Source organism: Alnus glutinosa, chromosome 8 (genome assembly GCF_958979055.1).
Source record: "Alnus glutinosa chromosome 8, dhAlnGlut1.1, whole genome shotgun sequence".
Taxonomy (NCBI): domain Eukaryota; kingdom Viridiplantae; phylum Streptophyta; class Magnoliopsida; order Fagales; family Betulaceae; genus Alnus; species Alnus glutinosa.
The window spans coordinates 15,432,979-15,457,578 of NC_084893.1; the positions used below are offsets into that span (position 1 = coordinate 15,432,979).

At 38.8% G+C, this 24,600-nt stretch overlaps 1 protein-coding gene across 2 annotated transcripts; it reads left to right on the forward strand.

Moving 5' to 3' along the window:
• The first annotated feature begins 675 nt into the window (after positions 1 to 675).
• Positions 676 to 24,172, forward strand: LOC133875774 (protein NARROW LEAF 1). 2 transcript variants are annotated; one of them, XM_062314008.1, is made up of 7 exons: positions 676 to 841; positions 1,107 to 1,185; positions 2,323 to 2,830; positions 3,017 to 3,160; positions 21,126 to 21,366; positions 22,259 to 22,759; positions 23,284 to 24,172. In XM_062314008.1, exons 3-7 carry the CDS (start codon positions 2,336 to 2,338, stop codon positions 23,715 to 23,717), a joined length of 1,815 nt encoding a protein of 604 aa, XP_062169992.1. In that variant the 5' UTR covers positions 676 to 841; positions 1,107 to 1,185; positions 2,323 to 2,335; the 3' UTR covers positions 23,718 to 24,172. The 2 variants fall into 2 exon arrangements, with proteins under 2 accessions (XP_062169992.1, XP_062169991.1); XM_062314007.1 differs by lacking the exon at positions 1,107 to 1,185 and having other exon boundaries at positions 677 to 841.
• The last annotated feature ends 428 nt before the right edge of the window (positions 24,173 to 24,600 follow it).

Genomic DNA, 24,600 nt, shown 5'->3' on the forward strand with positions numbered 1-24,600 from the left:
ATGGGCAAACCCTCCAAATTTTTTTTGAAGGTTTGACAATTAAGGGTGACCGAACCAACCCCAAGGATCACGGGGGTGGCCGTGAGTAAACCTTCTAAAATTTTTTTAGAGGGTTTGTCCCTCGGCCACCATGCCAAAACCCATAAATTTTATTTTTCAATTTATTTTTAAATTATATTATTTAATTATTTTTATATAATTTTTTAAAAAATTTTATTTTTAATTTTTAATTTTTTTATATATATTGCCACGTGTCAACCTCAACAATTGACACGTGGCATAATGTTAATTTTATGACGAAAAATCTAACCGGAGTATCAAATGGATATTTACCCTTAATTTAAGTACCACCTATAATATAAATAAAAATAAGTACTAAATTTAAAAATACTAAAAACTCAATTATTAATAGAATATTTAACCCTAATCAAATTATCGGCAAGCCACAATTACTGGCTTGGCCTACCGAGGGCCCGGTAGGACTAGGATCCTCTCCTGTGGTAAAAAAATCTCTTGCAAGCCGTAGGATGTGAAAATGAATCGCAATTCAACATACAATCCAATGCAATCCAAGGGAAGACCTCATAGGCCTTACACACATGAGATGTATTCCAGCAACTCTCTTCCCCATATGAAAACATTAAATATTGGCAAGTCGCAGGAGGCAGCTTACTTTACCACATTTTGATGTACATGTATAATATATGCAAAAACTTAGTCTTTCATTGGTTTTGTATATATACATATATATCTGTTATGTCTACCATACGACGCAGCTCCGGAACAAATTTTGTTCCTCCGAGAGGGTAGATGCTCTTCAATTACCACTCCTTGCTGACCAGTGAGTCTTCTCTCTAATTATGCATGGTCAGCTTTGGTGCGTGCATGTGTAAATTGTAAAATATGCCTTGTGGGTTTGTTTTTCTTCTTGTGTTCTTGCTATCTGTTGGACTTTTGGAGCAAACCTACATGAATTCTTTTGAATACATTAACAGCACATGGGTTGTTATTGCTCTGTATGTTTAATTGCTGAAAAATCATAGCAAAATGAAAAGGATTTTTAAGCTGTCTTTTTATTCTTGCCTTTGTTTTCAACTGCCGAGTAGAAGTGAGTGTTTACAATCATTAAGGAGCTAGAATGCAGAAGATCGACGCTTCTTCCAATTCTTTTCGTCAGTTTTCTCGGTACATTATCATGACTTTCTGGTGTCTTTGCTTAACTATGTGTTTTTCTTTATTATCATGTCTTTTCAGGTTTCTTTGCTCAATTAGGTTTTTCTTCTATTTTCTTTTTTTAATTAGATAGTGCGTTTTGTTCTCATTACTTTTTCTTTATTTTTAGTGGAAGACATCATGATTATGGAATTTTAACGAGTTTTGTTCCTATAGTTAGTGTGGAAGGGTGTTTAGCAAATTCGTTTTCTGTTTTCAGATTTCACCTCTGAGGAATCCTTAGTGGTTTTACGGTTTTTTTTGTTTTGTTCTTTCTTTTTTTTTTTTTTTTTTTTTTTTTTTTTTTTTTTTTAAAATAAAAATAAAAAATTTATTCTCATGTCTCTTGTGTACACCGACTATTAGGTGTTGCAATTCCAACCCATGCCCCATCGTGTCTGATGCCAGATTGGGTTTTGTTCAATTTGTATTTCTAACAAGAACCAAATGTATAGTGTTGTTATCAACTTTGCCTTTTGTACTTCCAAGCCACTGGAAGTACTTTAACATGAGGATATAAGGTTTTGAAACTTGAGATATGTTTCATCTGTGTTGAATTATCTGGAATACATCAGAAAATCTAATAAACTGAGAATCACTGCTGTATTTGGGAGAACTTCTTCTAATGCGTGGTGAAATTTGTCAAAATGGTTCACAGGTGCTAATGGTGGCTTCTTTCCATATTTATCTTTTCTTGGCGTTCCTTTTGTTCTTCATTTTACTTTTCTTAATCTTCTTTTCTTTTGTTGTTGAAAAATTCACAGAATTACATGTTAACCATCTCACACATTTTGATATGTTGGTATCCACTGTTTTGTTGAAGTCTCTCTCTCTTATTTATTTATTTTTTATCACTATAAATTCTGTTTTTGTCGATAGCTCCAGTTCAAGCTTTGATATACTGTCCAGAATTACTTTCGTCTAAGCTGCATTTTGATGTATGAATCAAAGCAAGAGAATTCTGTTTCCTCTTTGTTGCCATTGTGCACCTTACCTTTATTCTTTTTCATTTTTTTTTTTTATCTTGTTTCCCCACTTCTTAGATTTTTGTTTCTTATGTCATCATTCCTCAACTTTGGTTTCTTTCACGGTTCACTATTATTTCTATAGGTAAAACTGAAATATGGAGCAGACTAGACTTAGCATGAGGTTCCGTTGTTCTGGTTCAACACCATCTGACGAATCTGCTCTGGATCTTGAAAGAAACTGTTGCAGTCATTCTAATATGCCTTCACTGAGTCTGCCAACACTTCAACCTTTTGCATCAGCTGGACAGCACTGTGAGAGTAGTGCCGCTTATTTCTCATGGCCTACTTCAAGCCGGTTAAATGATGCCGCTGAAGAGAGGGCAAACTATTTTGCAAATCTACAGAAAGGGGTGCTACCTGAAACTCTTGGCCGGTTGCCCAAAGGGCAGCAGGCGGCAACATTACTTGAACTCATGACTATAAGGGCATTTCATAGCAAGATCTTGCGTTGTTACAGTCTTGGCACAGCAATTGGATTTCGTATTCAGCGGGGTGTGTTAACCGACATACCAGCCATTCTTGTTTTTGTTTCCAGGAAAGTTCACAAGCAATGGCTCAGCCCTATCCAATGTCTACCTACTGCCCTAGAGGTCAGGAATGGGTGTTCATTTTCACCTTCCCGATTAAATGCTTTTGTTTAATTATCCTTTTTCTTAATTTTTTTTTCATCCTATTTTGTTAGTAGGGTGAGTGGTAGATATTTCCTATACATGCTTGGCCCAAGTTTGCTTTTGTTTTTAACTGGTAGTTACTAAGGCATTTGAATATTTAATCAGGGACCTGGCGGTGTATGGTGCGATGTGGATGTTGTAGAATTCTCATATTTTGGTGCACCTGAGCCTGCTCCAAAAGAACAATTGTACACTGAGATTGTAGATGACTTACGTGGTGGTGATCCATGTATTGGATCAGGTTCTCAGGTATTCTTACTTTGCCAAGGAAGCTTACACTTTTTGCTAGACTAGTTTATAGACAGAAACTACTAGTTCCATCTTTGTATCCAAGATCCCCATTTAGTTTGATTATTTTTACAGGTGAATAAACACATGAAGTTTGGTAGCTTGGCACCATCCAACCTATGGTGACCAAGCTACCAAACTTCATGTTGCGTACTGCGTAGCTTGTGTCCTTTACCCTAAATAGATAGGAGAGCTGTGGAGAAGATAATGTCCATCTTCCGTTTTCCTAGTTATAGATCATGGGAGGCCCGTTATTGGCCCGCTATGATGGATTTTTTTTTTTTTACTTTATTTTTGAGTAGGGGGCTCAGGTATCTTCCCCTCGTAGGGGGGGTTTATACGTGGTCTAACAATCGAGATTCCCTCTCCTGGTCAAGAATATGTGGTTAAAGGTTGAAGGTTTTGTGGATAGGGTGAGGCAATGGTGGTTGTCTTATCACTTTCGTGGCTCTCCTAGCTTCATCTTGGCTAAGAAGCTTAAGGCCTTGAAGGCTGATTTAAAAAGCTGGAATGAACAAGTGTTTGGTAATGTGGAGTTCCATAAGAGAGCTCTTTTGGAAAAGTTGTGCGCTCTTGATAAGATAGAGGTAGAGAGAGCATTGGTTGTTGAAGAGAAAGTGAGAAAAAGCTTGGTTATTACTAAATTGGTAAAAACTACTTTATTGGAGCAGATCAGTTGGAGACAAAAGTTGAGGGTTCTTTTGGTAAGAAAGGGTGATAAATGCACTAAGTTTTTTCACTGGGTTTCCCATAGAAGTTTGGGGCTATTGATTTAAAGTTCATTTGCCAAAGTTCTTGCCAATCGGTTGAGAAGGGTTGTGGAGGAGTTTATTTTGAAGCCCAAAATCCTTTTGTTAAAGGTAGGCAAATACTTGATTAAGTGCTTATAGCAAATGAATGTCTGGATTGTACCACTAGATTGGGTGAACTAGGGGTGCTTTGCAAGCTGGATATAGAGAAGGCCTATGATTATGTCAACTAAGAGTTCTTATTGTATATGTTGAGAAGGTGCGGATTTGGGAAGAAATGTTGCTCCTGGATTGTGCATTGTATCTCCTAGGTGTGATATCCCGTCTTGGTGAATGGTAATTTGTCCTTTTTTTTTTTTTTTTTTTTTTTTTTTTTTTTTTTCCAATAATTCCAGTGGGTTGCGACAGGGAGACCCCTTGTCTCCTTTTTTGTTTGTTATTGTCATTGAGGCTTTAAGTAAAATGCTATCCGAAACTGTTGGGGGTCTTCTCTCATGTTTTTCTTTGGGGTCTAAGCACTTTGGTGTGATAAATATATCATACCTGTTGTTCGCTGACGATACTTCTTCTTCTTCTTCTTTTTTTTTTTTTTTGCATGCGGGGCTAATCCCAACCACCTGCGCTACCTGCATGCTTTTTGAAGATTAATATGGCTAAGTCAGGATTGGTTCCTATGGGTAATGTGGATAATATAGGGGCTGGTTGGCATTTTGAGTTGTGGGGTTTCCTCTTTGCCTTAAGTCCTTTTTCTTTTTATTCTTTTTTTACTTGGAAAACTGTGTATTTAGCTGCATTGGTGTTTAGTTTCAATGATGTTCTTGTTCGTTTTTCTCCTTCTAGATAGGCGTTTGTCGTGTATACTTCTTGTGTACTTGGGTTTCGCTTGGCTCTTTTAATGATATTTCGATTACTTATAAAAAAAAAAAAAAAAAAAAATTCTTTGAGCAATATTGGCAATCTAGTAAGCCAAAGTCAGTGGCCTATTGGGCTTTGTAGAGTCATGAGCTTGTTAGTAGCAAGTCTTGATCTATCGTTTTACATTGTATTTCTCAAAACACACTCAAGATTAGGTTCTCGGATCTCAATCGTTTTGCTGGGCTTATTGGCCATGATTTTTTTTTAGGGTAAATGTCTAATAAATCCCTGAATCGGAGTGCCATTTGAATTCTATCCCTCACTTTTTAAAAATCAGTATTTGATGCTTAAGTTTTTTCGCAACTTTGAAATAGGTCATTCCGTGATTTTTCCGTCCATTTTCGTAACTTCCATTAGTGTCACGTCAGCATTTTTGACACATCATCTTAAAATATTATTTTTTATATTATTATTTTTATTTTATATTATTTTTAAATGAAAAATGGGGTCTGGGGTTGCTCGTGGCCACCCCAAAATGGGTATAGCGATGACTTGAAAGCCACCCCTAGGGGCCGGGAGGTGGTGCGTGGCCACCCCATGGCCCTAAGGTTGGCCGCGCGCCACCCCTGGCCACTTGGTGTGGCTGCGCGCCACCCCAGGCCACTGGAGGTGGCCGCATGGCTAACCTCGGCCCCTGGAGTGATTTTCGGGCCACCCCTATACCCAGCGCCACCTCCAAACCCTTTTTTCAATATTTTTTTTTAATAAAAAATAAAATTTTAATTACAAAATAAAATAATATAATAATAAAATAATATTTTAAGATGATGTGGGGAAAATACTGACGTGGCACTAACGGAGGTTGCGAAATTGGATGGAAAAATCATGGAGGGATCTCTTTCAAATTCGGGAAAAACTTAAGCATCAAATACTGATTTTTAAAAAGTGAGGGATCAAATTCAAATCGCGCTCCAATTTAGGGATTTATTAGACATTTACCATTTTTTTTTTTTTAAGGCGAATTAAAGTCATTTGAAATTCTCCCAAAAACACACACCACATATATTTATATATATTTTTGAACAACATCAAATGCATTTGATTTTTTATTGTTACATTTGCCTTAATGTTCACAAGCTAAAGGCTGTGATGCACATGAACAAGTTATTACTTTGGTGCTGTAGAGAAATCTAAAGAATACAAAACAATGATATGAAAGACAATTGGAATAAAGGAGAAGAAGAAAAAGATGAAGAAGAAAAAAAGTATGAGAAAAACACCAGAATTAGGGTTCTCTTCATGTTCATGTATTATTTATAGTTATCACACATTGTACAGATACATAAATGCCCTCTAATAAAGTAACATAAAATTAATAACACTTGAACACTCCCTCTCAAGCTGAGACAAAGATATCTCGCAAGCTCAATTGCTTAAGATTGCATGAAAGGTGCTACTTTACTCTCCTTTTGTCAGTGTTCGAAGAGTTATTAGGGTTTATGGGTATTTTGGTCATTGTTATATTTCTCTAAACCTATATAATAAGATGTGTGTGGTAGGCAACGTAACAAGTAGAATAACACACTAACGTGCCTCCACCTTTTGTGTCTAAACTGTTTATACAAACTACAACGTAGTATCAGAGCCTTAGGGTTTAGATCCTGGTCCCTTTTCTTGTAGTCTAGGTTTTTCCTCTATTTTTGTTTTCCTCTCAAATCCTTTCACGTCTTGGTGAGTCTTCATTGTTGGCAGCACCGCCCATGTGGGCTCTGTTATATCTAGCCCACACAAGCAGTGCCCTGATAGTGATCTAAAAGAGCTGTTCGTTGTGAGATTCCGGCCAAAAAAATAAAGGGTTTGCCGTGTGTTTTCACGGTTGTTCTCAGTGGTTGGCTATGGTGCAGTAGTCTTTGGCGGTGTTTGTGACGTGGGTGGTTGTCTGTTGGCCCTTTGGAGGTTGTAGTTGGTGTCGTCTGTGAGTTTTGAGTTTTCAGCGGCCTTTTGTGGTGTTTGCTGTGACGTCTGCTTGTATCCGACGATTTTCCGGCGAAATCTGGAAATTTTTGGTGGTTTTAGTTGTTTCTAGCGGCTGTTGTGGTCTTTTCCGGTGGATTTTGAGTTCTCCAGCAACTTCTGTGGTATTCTGAGGTGTCTCTGGCGAGTTGTGGGCGTTTTTGGCGAGTTCTGAGCGTCCACGGCAGGTTTCTGGCGAGTTGTTTGGGAATACAATCCCTGTTTGGTTCTGGTTGTTTGTTGTTCCCTATCCTAGATAAGGATGGCTGGAATTGTGTTTGGCTCTTCCCTATCCTTGATAAGGATAGCTGGGTTTGCTGGTTTTCGGCCGGTTCAGGAGGTCTGCATTGTTTCTCAGCCGGTTCAGGCTGTTTCTCGATGTTTTAAGATTGGCTTAGTCAGTTCGGTCTAGCATCTTTCACATCTAGTTTAGTTGGTTTTTATCTGGTTCATTCTGACCGGTTCAGTCTCTTTTAGAGTCGGTGGGTTTTTGTCCAGTTCAGTATGTTTTCTGACCAGTTCAGTGGTTTGTTTACCGGTTCAGCATCTTTAAGATCCAGTTAAGTGGAATTTAATTCGGTTCCGTGCATTTCATGTCTGGTTCAATGTGTTTTTTGACCGATTTAGCAGTGTTTTGTCAAGTTCCGTGCATTTCCTTGCCGGTCGAGTGGTGTTTTAGCCCGATTCATGTTGGTTTAGGCTACAGCTTCCATTGGGTTTGTTGCTCAGCGGGAGTAGGTTCCCATTCAAGTTGTTGTCGTTGTTGGTTGATCACGAGCAACATGATCGTTGTTGGTTGTCGAGATCCAACCAACCTTCGTGTTTTGAGGTGGTTTTCGGCGAGATTCTACCGGCCTTGGTGTCATATGATGAGATCCAATCGACCTTGGTGTTTTGGTGTTTTGCGGCGAGGCCCGTCCCAGTTTTCTAGCGAGTTTTCGACCGGCGTTGAAGTTTTAGTGAATTTTCTTGTTATTTTTATTTTTATAAGTTTTTGTATTTTGTGCTCCAAGCTGTTTCGGCTTGAGGGGGGGGGGGGGGGGGGGGGGTGTTAGAATATGTTTTTGTAGGTGTTTTTCGTTTGCTTGTTTATTCCAAGCTGAGCTTATGTGATATATATGCTCCAGCTTGAGAGGGAGTGTTAGAAGAGTTATTAGGGTTTGTGAGTCATTAGGGTTTATGGGTATTTTGGTCATTGTTTTATTTCTCTAAACCTATATAATAAGATCTGTGTGGTAGGCTACATAACAAGTAGAATAACACACTAACGTGTCTCCACCTTTTGTGTCTAAACCGTTTATACAAACTACAACAGTTAGGATATCAACACGTTGTTCCCCTATCTTAACATATGTTGTGCAGATTAGACACTCTCGTTGTTTTTCTTTAGTGAAATGTCAGTCAACTTTGACATGCTTAGTTCAGTCATGTTGGAGTGGATTGTGAGCAATGTTGATCGCAACTTTATTGTCATAATACAATCTCATGGAATCACAAAATCTTTAAGTAATATCTTCAACCATAGCATTTCGCACACTTTATGAGTCATGGCTCTAAATTCTACTTCAACATTGGATCTAGCAACCATGGGTTGTTTCTTACTAGACCAAGCAACCAAATTACCTCCTAGAAATGCACAATATCTTGATGTGAACCATTGATGATGTATAATAGATCCACCTAATTTGCATTTGTGTAGGCTTCTATCTTCAAGTGATCATGTCGTGAAAAACTAATGAAGAATCTGGTGGAAGCAATGGGACTCACGTGGTGAATGTATAAATTGACTTGCCACATTGACAGCATATGCAATTTCGGAACGGGTGTGAGATAAAGAAATCAAACTTGCCAACAAATTGTTGATATCTACCTTTATTCCACCATAGGACTCTCACTATTTTCAGCCAAATTAAACTTCACCTCCACTGCATTATCAATGGCTTTACATTCGAGCATCCCTGTTTCCTTGAGAAAATCAAGGACATATTTCCGTTGGGAGATAAATATACTATGTTTATACCTTACAACCTCGATGCCTAGAAAATACTTCAAATTGCCCAAGTCTCTTTTTTTTTTCTTTTTTCTTTTTTTGAAATTCATTTGAAAGAGAAATGATTTAGTTTTGTATCTCCTCATCATCAGTTCCTATCATTACAATATCATCTACACACAATTTTTTTTAGAGCTATTGCCTTTCCTTGAGAAGAATGTTTCATAAAAAGCATATGATTAGCTTGACTTTGTTTATGATGAATCTCTGCATAGCTCAGAAAAAAATGCCCAAGCCATGCTCTTGGAGATTGTTTTAGACCATACAATGCCTTCTTCAGTTTGCACACTTTACTCATAGAATTGGAAAATTCATGCCTTGGAGGAACTTCCATATATAATTCTTCTGCTAGATCTTCACGAAGAAATTCACTTTTCATGTCAAATTGTTGTAGCGACCAATCCAAATTTGCTAACGCTAAAAGTAGGACTCGTTTTGAGTTCTTCCTTGCTACCATAGCAAATGTCTCTTCATAGTCAATTCCATAGGTTTGTGTAAAACCTTTTGGAACTAGTCTACCCTTGTATCTTTCCAAGGAGCCACCGGGCTTATGCTTTACAGTAAACACCCACTTTCATTCAATCACCTTTTTTCCATTAGGCAATTTAACAAGATCACATATATTATTTTTATGAAGAGTTTTCATCTCTTCTTGCATCGCTTCTTTCCACTTTGGATAACTAAGTGCCTTTTGTAAATTTTTAGGAATAAGCATAGACGACACTTTGTACACAAACGAACAATGAGGGTACATGACCTGACTCCTTTGCGTTTTGAAATAGGAAGATTAATATCATCGATGATAAGTATTGAAGAGTTTAAATCAAGGGTAGAAGTAGTATTACCTGAGTTAGGGTCAGATGTTTGGCAATTACCATCAGGAATGGTCTTACTTTTCTGGCATCTGGAGTAAACTCTCAATGCGACTCATCAATAAGAGACTCATTAGCAAGAGGTTGTTGTTTGTCATGCTCTGGCACATGAGTAAAGAGAGGTAGAAGACTACTCATAGAAAACTTCTCTTCACTTGCACTCTCCCTTGAATTGAAGTTTGGGTGGATGAGAAATATGGTTAGGACTCGGAAAAGTAACATTCATCGAGACAAAAATGTTTCCACGATGGGGATGATAACTTTTATACTCCTTCTGAGTAGGGAAATAACCCACAAAGATACATTTGAGAGCACGATGATATAATTTACCCCAAGTTGGATCATGAAGGTGAACAAAACAAACACAACCAAATACCATTGAAGAGACACCTTTGGAAGTAGATAAAGATGAGGGACAATACCCCAAGATGTGTTTTGAATCTAAGACATGAGAGGGCTCCTATTGATGAGATATGCAGCGGTGAGTAATGCATCACCCTAATAAGACATTAAAGACTCAGTTATGTCTAGAAGATGTTGATTTTTCTGCTCAGCAACTCCGTTCTTTTGAGGAGTATCGACACAAGTGGTTTGATAGATAATACCATGTTTGCAAAAATAAGTATAGAGATCATCAGACATACTCACCCCCCTATTGTCAGAATGGACAATTTTTATAGAGGTATTAAACTAGGTTTGAATCATTCTTTGAAACATTTGAAAGATAGAGGGCAACTTTTGGTGGACCCCTTTACTTAGGGCCCTCCAACCAAGTTGGGCCTGTCATGACAAAAATGAAGCCAGCCTTTGGTTCGCTGAGAGTCACAACTGAGCCCACTAGCCATATGAAGGCACACAGTAAATATATGGAGGAGGATCCCTATCCCTGCCACTTCACCATAACGGCCTGCTGAAGCATAAAGCTGACAGCTGCCCAAAAGGGAATATTTGTTGCACATGGATACGCCCTGCAGACGCTAGAGGACAACACCATGAGGCCTGAGCGGGATACTCTGTACTATCAGGACGTACCCAATGAAAGTGCGCCACGTGGCAGGGTGGTTATGCAAAGGGAAATCTACAATCAATAAAAAAGAGGCAGCAACTGAAGCAGGTCAGGCCGAATTCCCTCACTGTCTGCGTAATATGAAATATCTCTTTCTCGAAAAACACTTCTCCCATTCTTCTTTGAGAGCCCTTTTACTGACTTACTAATAAGAGACATCCCCTAGATAAAAGACACCATGCCAAACACCAGATCGAAGAATGCTTGAATGAACAATGTTGGGACCTCCGGCCAGCCAAACCTTCAGGAGCAAAGGCTCACAACAATCAAGACACCGTTGCTGCACCTCTCCTAGAATGTGGACCTCATCCTCCACGAAAACCATGATATGATGCAGCAGTTCTAGTAGCCGAACCCCTCCCCGAATAGTAACAGTGAGCGAGAACCACCATCAGACCAAGGAGAAGTGAAGAGGGAGGACTGTGAAAGCGGCACTGGGAACTGAGAGGAGAGGGACCAATCCCTGTCTCCTCAACAAGTATTGAAAGCCAACAATACCGGGCATCCCGAAGCAGGTAGCCGCATTGATGCCCGTATAAACGACTTACGGGCCAAGTTCGACGCAATGGTAAAGACAGTAAACGGTAAACACCTCCATTGTTGAAAGTCTTCTTGAAGGCATTAACTTGGGACTTCACTATGAAGGTTCTGGAAATGCAGCTTCACCCAAAGTTTGAAGTCCACAAATGGACATGTATGATGGATCCAAGGATCCAATAGACCACATTGAAATCTACACAACCCACATGCTCCTGCAAGAAATGCCCGAGGAGAACATGTGTCAAGCATTCCCCACCACTTTGAAGGGACCTAACTGAATGTGGTTCGGGAACTTGTAATCCAACTCCATCGACTCTTTCAAAGATTTGTGTAAGCAGTTCCTCACCCAATTTATTGGCAGGTGGAAGCAAAGAAAACCCACAGCTTACCTCCTCACCCTTAAGGGAGGTGACAAAGAACCCCTTAAAGACTATTGCCATATTCAACAAAGAGAAGCTCACGGTTGATGACCAGGACGGGAGCGTCATCCTTGCAGCCCCACTCGGAGGGATCTGGCCAAGGACTTCTTTCACGGAGGAACTTACTCATAGAACTCCCTCCACCCTCTAGGAATTCATGGATAAGGCCGAAGAATTCATAAACACTGAGGATACGATTAGGGCCTTCACAGATCAAAGCCAACAAGGCAGCAACAACCTCTTGGATAAGAAGAAGAAGGAACCCCCTCTATCAGAGAAACACATATGGGCGAGACTCAACCTAGGAGGACTGAGGAACGACACAGACCTCAATAGCCAAGGCAGGGGCTGCCCCCAGTCGGTCATTTTTTGAGGAAGTGGCTGTTGTGCTATGTTCATGAGAGAGACATTGTGGAGGGTGGTTGTGAATTTTAAATATGGCAAAACATTAGGAGGGGTTAGGGGGAGCTTTCTAGCCACACTATATTTCAGATGGGGGATGGCTCCAAAATTCGATTCTAGCATGACGTTTGGTGTGGGGATCATGCTCTCAAGACATCTTTTTTGAACTTATTTAGCATTGCTGGTTTTAAGGAAGTTGCTGTAGCAGATCGTTTGGAGAGTGGAATATTAACTTAGAGCGACTCATGATTCGAAGATGGATCTCTTTACCTCTCTCTACACTTTGTTGTATTCCATTAGAGTGAAACAGGGTGTTGAGGACAGACTTTGTTGGATACCTTCTAGGAGAGGTTTGTTTGAGTTAAATCTTACTATAATATTCTTGTTCCCCATGATAACACTCATTTTCCTTGGAAGAGTATTTGGTGGAATACGGCTTCCTTGAGATTGGCTTTTTGTGCTTGATCGGCCGTCTTAGGGAAGATTGCACCATGGACAATTTATGGAAACGCCATGTAACTGTGGTTGAGTGGTGTTGCATGTGTAAGAAGAGTGGGGAGTCAGTGAACCATCTTCTACTCTACTGTGAGTTTGCATGTGTTATTTGGAATACATTTTTCAGCAATGTAGGGCTGGCTTGGGGTTATGCCTTTAAGGGTGTCAAACCTCTTTGCCTTTTGGAGAGCGCTAGGGGGTAGGTCTCAACTTGACGTAGTTTGGAAGACGATTTAGTCTTGCTTTATGTGGTGTATATGGAGGGAAATAAACGATCGTAGCTTTGAGGACCATCAGATGACCTTAATGGAATTAAAGACTTTATTCTTTAAGACTCTTTCTTTAGACTGCTGGCTCAGATTCTAGTTTTTTGAGTTTTCATGTGTTCTTAGATCTCTTCTCTACTTCTAGTTAGGCTTCTCTTTTGTATACTCCCTCTGTACTTGGATTGTGCCTTTGCGCTTTTTAATAAAATTTTCTATTATTTATTAAAAGAAAATAATTCCTAACAAATTTTCAGCAAACTTCATATATTTAGACATTGTATTTCTAAAATCCAAATCTTCAAAACCATAAACTACCCATCCATCATAAGATTCACAAACAAAAAATATTGTTCTTCACACAACGTTTGTGCTACATCAATTTTGGTAGCAAAGTGAGACAAAACATGTTTGGGAAGATCGTTTGGCAGATAGCCAACGAGATGAGATGTTTTTTCAAATTATTGATCAACTTAATGACATTACAGCTCGATGAAAGAATCTAGATAGTCAAACTTCTCAAACTAATGGTGGCGTGATGGTAACCCAAAGGGGTTGGCTCAAGTGGTAAGGATATTGGTCTTTGTGGTAGTCCCATGAGGTTTAAGGTTTGAATTTTCTTGGGTGCAAATAATTCCTTGGGGCCAGCCCGCCGGCGAAGCCGGAGTATTACCCGATCAGCGTGGAGGGGGCGCTTTACATGGATTCAAGTTTTACCTGACCCCTACACGAAGTGGCCCTTCCTTGGAGGGGTTCCTCTTCATCAAAAAATGGTGGTGTGATCAGCGTGTGCAAGGGGAAACTGCTGGAGGTGACAATAATGGAGAGAACAATGAAAACCAAGGTGGTCAACAAGTAGGCCAGCAGACAAATCATTCTCAAATAGCACTTTGGGGCTCCCTAAGGCTGTGAATTATCCCAAAATCCCATGTTTGATTGAACTAGGGATCTATTTGAGTGGGCACAACATGAACTACATGATACCGCTGGAGATCTCACAAAACAAATCAAGATGAAAGTTCCCGATTTTGTAGGAAAGATAAATGCTGCGCTATATAGTGATTCACTGTCTTCTATTAAAGAATACTTTTATTGGTATGATATGACAGATAATCGGAACCTGAGCACATGGTAAACGTGTGATGGATAGGGACAACCACATGGTAAGAAATGAAGGCAAAACTTCTAGAGAAGTATACGCCTGCCAATTATTGTGATAAAATATGGGAGAAATTAGTTTAATTAAAACAGAGTAGCAAGTTAATAGTGGAATTTATGTAGAAATTTGATGGGCTTACAACTCGAAGTGAGGTATAAGACCCCCGAAAACAGTAGCTTGATTCAAAACTGGTTTGAGGTTTGATATAAGGCAAGAATTACTTTGGCAGCCATTTGGTGCTTGAAGCATGCGTTCCAAGTGGTGCTTGTTATGGAAGAGTACTTTAGATACTCGATTATTAGGGAAGTGGAGTCTTAAGCTAACAAAGAATTTTAGTGATGTAAACCACGGCACCAAGACAGCACCTTGGAAACCATTTAATCAGTCAAATGGATTAAAGGCTTTTCCCTCCAATGTGGCTAATTCTAAGGGTAAAGGTGTTGCAACCGATGAATCAAGTGGCAGAGACAAATAGATTTGTTTCAAGTTTAGTGAAGCCAAGATACGTGGCTTATCATTGTGCAAAAAGAATAATTTACATACTAGGGTGGAAGAAGAAAAAGAAGAACAATCACAAAAGGATGCCAAGGAAGAGACTTCATTTAATTATGGAGTATAAACTGCTGATGATTTTAAAGAAGATTATCAGGATATTTCTTTCCTTTCTGTTGTTAGGTGCATTCTAACTACCCCTAAAGTGGAGCAAGAGTGGTGGCGTACATACATTTTCCAAATGCTAGTCTAATGTGGAAATCAAGCTAAAGCAGTTATTATTGATGGTGGAAGTTTTATGAACGATCTGTCAACATCCTTGGTTGACTGCTTTAAGCTTCCACTTGCACCACACCTTCAACCATACAAAGTAGCTTGGATTGACAACTCCTCTATTCCAATAGCTCAACCTTGTCTTGTTTCTTTTTCTTGTAATACATATAGTTGTTCCGTATTATGTGAAGTGTGATGAAAAGTTACACATATCATTCTTGGTCGATCTTGGCTCTATGATCATGTGTACAACATTGTGAGTGCGAAAACACCTATATTTTTTCTGTTTTGGAAGCAAACAATTATCTTCCAGCCTATATCTAGCGCTGAGAAAAATATGAGAAATCAAAGCCAAAAGGCATTGAAAATAAGAAAAAGCTTCTCCACATACTTTCAAAAGAGCAGTTTGAAGTTGAAAGTATGGACCTAATGTTATTTATGCCGTGATGACAAGTAAAGAAATCTACTGTTAGTCTGTCAGCTATGAGTTCAATATGCCTTCGGAAATGTGGAAGTTGTCTAAATTTTCTGATGTAGCACCAGAAGAGTTGCCTAATGAACTCCCTCCCATGCATAGTATCCATCACGCAATAAATCTTGTACTAGGATCTCAATTGCCTAATCTTACAGTGTATCGCATGAACCTAAGTGAGCATTCTGAGCTAAAAGGCAAGTGGATGAGCTTCTGTCCAGGGTTTTTATTTGCAATGTTTAAGTTCTTGTGTTGTCCTTGCGTTGCTTACATTGAAGAAAAATGACACTTAGTCTATGTGTGTCGAAAGTTGTGCTATAAATAAATTTATTATCAAGTATCAGTTTTACATCACTCGCTTTGATGATATGCTAGACATGGTGGCTGATTCTATTGTCTTTTGGAAAATAGATTTGAAGAGTAGATATCATTTAATATGTATAAGACCCGGAGATACGTGGAAGACTGCTTTAAAAACAAAAGATAGGCTTTATGTGTGGCTAGTTATTCCATTCGGTCTTTCCAATGCACCTAGTACATTCATGTGCTTTATAACCTAGGTATTTCAGCCTTTATTGGTCACTTTTTAGTATTTTTTTTTTTTAAAAATTTTTTTGATGATATCTTAATCTTTTGTAAGACCAGGGATGAGCACCTCTTTCATCTTCATCAATTTATGAAAGTTCTTCACCAAGAGAAACTTTTGGGTTTTGTTATTTCTTCCAAAGGTATGGAACCTAATCCATACAAAGTCAAAGTTATTGAGGAGTGGTCATTTCCCACTACTTCGCATGAAATTCATAGTTTTCAGGGGTTCGCCACAGTCTGTAAGCACTTTTAGAAATTTTAGCACTATTATAGTGCTTATCACTAATTGCCTAAAGAGTGGATAGCTAATTTGAATCAAGGCAACATCACAAACTTTTGAAGCGATAAAGGAAAGAATGATTGATGCTCCACTTTTGTGACTGGTATTTCTTTAAAGTAGTTGCAGTGGCATATGACGCATCACATGTTATATGAGAAGCATGCTTAGTCATGGAAGCCATCCCATTGCTGCTTTCAGTGAGAAGTTAAATGAGGCCAAACAAAAGTAGTCCACCTATGGCGAAGAATTCTATGCTGTTGTTCAAGAACTTCGTCATTGACATTGTTATCTCATTCGAAAGGAGTTTGTGCTGTACTCTGAGCACTTAAATAAATCAATGCCCAAAAGAAGTTGAATAATCCAAATGGAAATTGGGTTTCTTTCTTGCAATAATACACTTTTGATACCAATCACAAGGCTTGTATTGATAACAATGGAGCTGATGCACTAAGTTGAGTGGTACTTGTTCTTTCCTCAATGACTATTCTAGTTGTGGGCTTTGATTTGCTTAAAAGAGACTACCCTCATCTTGCGCGGATTTTAGTATTATATATGTTGATTTAATGCCTGGACAGCATGCTGCATATATTCTGATTTTTTTCTTACATGATGGCTGTCTTTTTGAGCAAACTCGGCTTTTCTTGTCTAACATATCTCTACTTAAGCACTTAATTCGGGAATTATATCACGGAGGAGCAGTAGGTCATTTTGGAAGAGATAAGATCCTTGCAGTTGTTGAGGATCAATGTTATTGGTCAAGCTTGAAGCGAGATGTAGCAAGAGTTGTCTCCCAATCTCAGATATCAAAGGGAAGGAAGACAAATACAAGTTTATACATGCCGTTACCAATTCCTCATTAACCATGGCAAGACTTAAAAATGGACTTTGTCCTAGGATTTCCAAGAACTCTTTGGCATCATTGCTTTATGTTTCTGGTGGTGGATCAATATTCAAAGATGCCTCGCTTTATTCCTTATTCCAGACGAACAGCTATTTTGCCAAGTTCTTTAGAGAGAGTTGTCCCGTGCCCCTAGGCTCTTCCACATTCATTCATTGATTCATTTGTCCATATTGCTACTCTTCTTTGGGCTGCCTAAAATTGTCGTTTTGGACAATGATGTGAAATTTATGACTTACTTTTGGAGAACTTTATGAAAATTGTTGAATTTGAGGCTGAAGTTCTCTTCTTTTCATTGCCAAACTGATGGATAAACAGAAATTGTTGATCAAAGTTTGAGTGATCTCCTCCAATGTCTTATTGGTGACCATGTTGCTATGGTTGAATTTGCTTATAATAGCTCTGTTAATCTGTCTACATGTAGTAGCCCCTTTGAGAGTGATGGATTTTTTACTTCATGATTTGGTTCCTCTACCCATTCAAGCCCATACTAGTGTTAAAGCCAATGCTTTTACTAAACATATGCATGAGATACATTTCTTTTTTATTTATTTATTTTATGAATAAACATATATGCATGAGATACATGATGATGTGCAATGAAAGATTGAAATAAGCAATGAATTAGCTCTCATTTGAGAAGAAAATTTGTCGAATTGAAGGAAAGAGACATGGTAATGGTTCATATTAGGCCTGAAAGATATCCAAAAGGTATGTACAAGAAGTTTCACTCAAAAAGTGCAGGTCCTTACTAAATTTTGAAGAAAATTAATTTAAATACATATGTTCTTGACTTGCTGAAAGATATAGGTATAAGTAATGTCTTTAATATTGAAGATCTCACTTATACCAAAGGCATGATGAATATGAACCTAATGATGCTATTGTTGCTAAACTCCCACTAACCCCATGTCTTGAAGATGTTATTGATCATCAACTCCTGTCTACTAATGGAGTTATCAAAGGTATCTCTTCAAATGGAAGGGGCGCCCAGTTTCTAATTGCACTTGGATCATTGACAATAGGTTCCAACGCTCAAGCTTGAGACTTCTACGAACAATTCTATGCCTTCAACGCGATATGGTCGAGTTTTCTCAAGCCGGGGAGAGTTGATGGAGACAAGTGGCAGCATTCCACCTGGATTTTTCTCGGTTCAGTGGTGAGGATCCGGAGACGTGGTGCTGCCGTGCAGCACAGTATTTTGATTTCTATGGCACTCGGGATGCCCAACGCCTTCCCATTTCTTCCTATCATATGGAAGTTAAGGCACTTGTGTGGTTTCGGGAATTGAACGCTACTCAAAAGTGTTTCTCGTTGGGACGAATTTGTTAAGGCTATTCAAGCACGATTTTCAGCTCCTGAGAAGGTAGAAAACCTAGAAGTCAAGGACGAAGAAGAGGAGAAGCGAGACAACGAAGCCAAACACAATAATTCCAGAAACAGATCTGGGTGAAGATACAAAACACAGAATAATTCCAGAAACAGATCCAGCTGAAGATTCAAAACACAATAATTCCAGCAACAGATCCGATTGAAGACACCTACCATCTGTTCGACAAAATTCTTCAACCACACCCTTCAAAATCTCTCATGGAGAAGCAATTTCCAGATCTGGTTGATCTTTATCCAAATGCGCAGAACTTGTGTGATGAAAGTATTCGAATGAGGATGTGGGGGGGGACTTTGATGTCCTGAAGCAACGCTGGCGTTGGAAGCAAGTGAAAGAAGAAGAGGATGCGGCGGCTGAAGAAGAAGCGCCGCAAGCTGATGCAGAGCTCCAACTAGAAGCTGCAGTGCATCAAATTGATTGAGGGGCATTTGATACTGAAAGCATAGGCCTTGTGAGGTGGTGGTCATGTCCAGCACTAAGGTGAGCATCATAGCAGAGTTCTGTTTGATGTGGGATTTGAAAGAGAGTGGGATTCTTCGTTTATTGCACCACAGGTTGTGTTTAATGGAAGTGGTAATCTTAGAATGTATATTACCATTCATTTGATTTGGAAAATGGAACTGCTACGTGGCAGAGGGAGAATCCAACGAATTTGTGTTCAGAGGTGCTTTCCTCTTATAGCACTGGGAAGGACGGCAATGGCGGAGCATGTGGAGGTTTCCGCCAGATCAAAACTCGGTCAGGAGGCAGAGCCACCAAGGCGAGTTGATGCTGGCGTGGAGAGTGGGCAAGAACTGGTGGTCCAACATTTCAATAAATTCCCTCTCGGTCCTCGCCGCTCTTTCTTGTTTCGCCTCGCCAGATCCTTCTTATCCATCATCTTGGGGCGCAGAGGTAGCCATGGACCAACTCTGGTGTTTTCCTCTTGTAGAAGCTGAAGCGGGGACATGAACAAAGAAGAGGAAGAGAAGAACCGAGAAGCTCAAGGGTGTACAAATAGGTTCCTATGTAGTAGTTGAAGAAATAATGCACCTTAAATAAACTTTTCCACATGGCTTAGTTTGACAATTTTGCTACGTGTCAAGGGATAATCCAGTGGAAGATTGTTGCATATAGCTGGAGTTCACACGAAGGCTAAGTCTATCTTGCTCAAGTATTGAGGAACAGCTGGAGGCAATATTTTTTTTAGGAAGGGCAGAAATGTCATTTACGCTTGGTTTTATGCGTTTTGCTTTGAAGACCTATATTTTTTATCTTTTATTTTTATTTTTTTGAAAAACCGCACCTTGTGGGCAAGGTGCTTGAAGGAGTGGGTAATATGTAACAATACTATTTGTGTTAGTGGGCTAGGCTGGATGGGCTTGGGTAGTAGTTATTGGTAAAGCCATATCAATTGTTAGAATTTAGCTTAGGAAATATGTGTATATAAGGCCTAGAGTCTAATTGTAGAGGGCATCTGATTTGTGAATTGTGAAATGGAGGTTGAGCACCTCGAAATGCTCTAGGAGACCGGACATCTCGAATTGTCCAATTTCATTACTGTTTCGTTCATCAATTTTATAGATCGTCCATTGTTCTTCCATTCTCACATCAATTCATCAATTTCTTTCTATTTCATTCCATTTCCATTTACAATTCAGCAAAGCAAACCCTAGAAATCAGTAACAGATAATCCACCTGTTACATTTATCTTGTCCAAGTTTTAATTTGGTACCTGTTAGATGATGTGGAATCTACTTGGGAGCTTGCAAAATTTAGTTTAAGTCTAGTTGGGTCTTATTTTATATTTTGGCTTATTATTGGTATAGGGTTTTATTTTGTAGTTTTCACGAGTTAAGTCCAAGGAGTCTTAGTCCGTTAGGGTTAGGTACAATGCTTAGGAACGTCTTTCCCATTTATGTTTTCCCCTGAAACTCGTAGTAAAGTCCATAAATTTAGACCTATTCTTTTTCTAAAGTCCTAATGTTCACCGCCCATCCTTTATAAGTGTTGGTAGAATTAGTTTGTTTGTTAGTAAGCTGTTAAGAGTTTGTTAGTGAGTTGTTAAAGGACACTATTGTAATTCTACCAATTAATCAATCTATATAAAAGGGTTGAGAGGGCTACAACTGAATCAACCTAGTCACTCTCTCTTCCCATATTGTTCCGTACAATTCTCTTCAATAAGACTCACAAACAGAAAGTATAGTTCACGGGTACTGTTCATTGGTACTATTTAGTCTTGTGCTACATCATGAAATCTTCCTCTTTTTTCTTCAACTAGTTTCTGCATAGCGATAGTTCTAGCACTGCCTTTTATACTGTCATATTTCATTTCATCGACTAGGAGAGGCACCAAATGCCAGCTTAGTAATTTTATCTGACGACAATAGAATGTTAATCAAGCTCTTGCACGGTTTCACCTGAAACCATGTTCATTAAAATTCAAGCTAAAACTGATATACCACTGGTCTGGTACTTCATCAGTGGTCATATCTTATTCTTTTCTTGTCTGCTGTATCCCCTTCTTCTTTTTTTTTCTTTTTTTTTTTTTTTTTTAATTATGACATTTTATTAATTTATTTATCTATTTCTCTCTTCAGGTGATTCTTTAAATTATCTTTGCTTTTCATTTTATTTGTTAATACATCATCATTGTGGCTTTTGTTAGGTGGCTAGCCAGGAGACATATGGGACCTTGGGTGCTATTGTGAGGAGCCAAACAGGCAGTCGACAAGTTGGTTTCCTTACAAATCGTCATGTTGCAGTTGACTTAGATTATCCAAATCAAAAGATGTTTCATCCCCTGCCTCCAACACTTGGACCTGGGGTCTATCTTGGTGCAGTGGAGAGAGCTACCTCATTCATCACAGACGAGCTTTGGTATGGTATCTTTGCTGGAATAAACCCAGGTACTGAGGATCTATTACTAGTCTGATTAATGTAATAACAATAATGATGACAAAAAAAGTTCAAAATTGTTATCATGGAGAGTTAATGTTTACAATTGGATTGATTAGGAGGAATGGTCTCAATCTAAGTACATAGCACTTCAATTTGGATTTTATATGCTGAGTCTTTTATTTTTTTTTTCTTTAATCTACCAAACCCATTGCAATTGGGTCAAGGTGCTATCTAATTAACATCATGGAATTCATATCTATTTGTATCCATGTCCAAAAGGTTCAATTTGATGTAACCTAATAGGAATGTGACTCTGCCTAAATCTTAGTTGGGTTTTGACAATGCTGCTTCAACTTGAGTTTGTTTGATCGTTATGTGCTGTAGCCATCATGGCTGGCGCTGTATTCACCAACCATTTCTACCTTCTTTGTTTGCACTTCATCTAGGTTGGCATTATGATGGTTCAATAAACATAGCCTGGTATTATAATTGTTCCCATAATTTCGTTCTCATCTAAACTCTGTTTGGTCAATACTTCAACCAACTTGGTAGATGCTCCTCAAAACTCCTTTTCTAGGGCTTGTAATTATAACTTTAGAGAGATAAATTTTAAGGCTCAGTATCAACAACTGTGGCAGATATTATCTTATTTTCGGCTCGGCTCTGTATAATTCGTGAATCACCCCTTTAAATAGTTTATCTTCTTTTTTTTTTCTAGGATTCTTTTCCCTCTTCAGATATATGCCTGTTAGCACTCTTAATTTTTCTCTGTGGCTCTTAAATGTTTCTTCTTAATCTATTTTCTCCTTTTATTTTTACATAATGTAGCTAATATACTTAACCATTTTACGCAATAGCTTTTCATTAATTTAATAAACTTACCATCCTGACCCCCTGCAGAGACATTTGTAAGAGCAGATGGGGCATTCATACCTTTTGCTGATGATTTTGACATGTGCACTGTTACGACATCTGTGAAAGGTGTCGGAGAAATTGGTGATGTAAAAATTATAGACTTGCAGTCTCCAATCAGTAGCCTTATTGGGAAGCAGGTGATGAAGGTTGGAAGAAGTTCTGGTTTGACCACCGGAACTGTATTGGCCTATGCTCTAGAGTACAATGATGAGAAAGGCATATGCTTCTTAACTGATTTTCTTGTTGTGGGTGAGAACCGGCAAACATTTGACCTTGAAGGAGATAGTGGAAGCCTCATCATGTTAAAGGGTGAGAATGGTGAGAAGCCACGGCCGATAGGAATCATATGGGGTGGAACTGCTAACCGGGGCCGACTTAAACTAAAAGTTGGCCAACCTCCTGAAAATTGGACAAGTGGGGTTGATCTTGGGCGCCTTCTCAATCTCCTTGAACTTGATCTCATAACTTCTGATGAAGGACTTAAAGGTTTGTACTTTTACAGATGTGGCTTTTGTTGGTGCTGACATGTTTTGTTGATCTGATATATCTGTCTTTTGCTATGGATTTATAAGCATCGTGCATAACTATTCTGATTTTCTTCAGTCTTGCCCCTACCATCAAAAGCTGCTATACAAATCAGAAAACCAAGATACCCTTTCATTGTTTAAAGTTAAGAGAGTTGGTTTAGGGTAATGCAATAATGTGATTGTATATGGTCTTCTAAGACATTAAAGATGCAAGTGGAAGGAAAACTCTAATCTAAGAAAATAGTAAGCTTAAGACAAAACTACTCGATGTGACCAGGGACAAGTACTTAAGGTAGTCTCCCTTTGAGGCTTGGCCACATCACGTTTGTGTATGGTTTTTTACATCCTTGCCACACACAGAGAGAGAGAGAGAGAGAGAGAGAGAGAGAGGTGTACATTTTTTAAGGATTAATGAAAAACCAGATACATGAAATACCTTATATTGCCTTATCATGATTCTAAGTGTGTTTTTGTTATTTATAGTGGCGGTGCAAGAACAAAGAGCTATGTCCGCTACAGCAATTGGGTCTACTGTTGGGGACTCCTCTCCTCCTGAAGGAATGCTTCCAAAGGACAAAGCTGAGGACAGATTTGAACCACTGGGTCTTCAGATACAGCACATCCCTCTGGAAGTTGAACGCAGCAGCCCAACAGTGAACCCATCACTAATGGAAACAGGGTTTCATCTGGAAGATGGGATCAAGGTGGCTCCCAGTGTTGAACATCAGTTTATTCCAAGTTTCACCAGTGGGTCCCTACTACATCAAAAAAATATACAGTTTAGGGCTATTCCGGAGAATCTCTCTTCATTAAGGAGTGGCTGCGATGAAGATATTTGTGTTTCATTGCATTTAGGTGACAATGATGCCAAGAGGAGGCGTTCAGATGCTTCAACTAGTACAGAAGAACCTAAATGAATCAAATTTTGCACGTGTATGGTATTCTGTCAGAACTTTCTAACCCTTGATTACATATCATATTGTAAGTATAAATATCAGCTCAAACAATGGGCAGAGTGTACAGAAATCTGAAGTGAGCTCCAAGTAAACCATTGTGATGATGCGCTAGAAACATTGATAGTTCCAGTTTCTCTGTTAAGCTCGAGTTGAAGATTTACCATGTCTTTATCAGCTCCTTGCTAACTAAGATGCTGAAGACAAAGTGAGATATGGAATGTTTCTCTAGAAACATCATTATTCCATGCCCTTTGTTAACCTCCTCAAGTAAAAGATCATATCCTTTTTAGCTTAGCTCCTTGCTAGTTAAAAGACTGGCTAGGAATATGCAGTTTGCCTCAATTGTTGGGCATGTAAGACATATAAGGTGCACAATTTTGGATTTTGTTACAGTTTGAGGTGTTGATGTTGATCTAGATTCTTCTAAATTGTGTGGAGTTAAATTTGTTTTGTTATGGAGTCTTATCCTAAATTGAGTAGCAGTCACAAAGATTACTAGCTAATGGGATGGGCTTAAACCTACAGGTTTGAACTTTTGGACGTGCCTTACCAATGTTTCATTTGACTTGTTTAGATGTTGTCTCACTAAAAAGTGATATGAGGGCTGATAAAACCTTAGCAAAGTAATTCTGCGAAGCATCTAGGCCTCCCCATGTTCTTCGGTCGGTCTAAGCAGTCTTCTTTTTTGGATATTCTACAAAAGGTGCAAGGAAAAATAGAAGGGTGGAGATCTAAAGCCCTTTCCAAGTTGGGAAATCGGTGCTTAAAGTGGTGGCTTCCTCTATCCCTTCTTATGCTATGAGTTCTTTTATGTTCCCGGACATTCTCTGTCATCATCTTGACA

Bases quoted from the DNA above. Each gene is read 5' to 3' on its own strand.
- LOC133875774 (XM_062314008.1), top strand. From the start codon at position 2,336: ATGGAGCAGACTAGACTTAGCATGAGGTTCCGTTGTTCTGGTTCAACA. The intron at 2,831-3,016 runs GTCAGGAATGGG...ATATTTAATCAG, and splicing joins GTCTACCTACTGCCCTAGAG to GGACCTGGCGGTGTATGGTG. The intron at 3,161-21,125 runs GTATTCTTACTT...GGCTTTTGTTAG, and splicing joins GTATTGGATCAGGTTCTCAG to GTGGCTAGCCAGGAGACATA.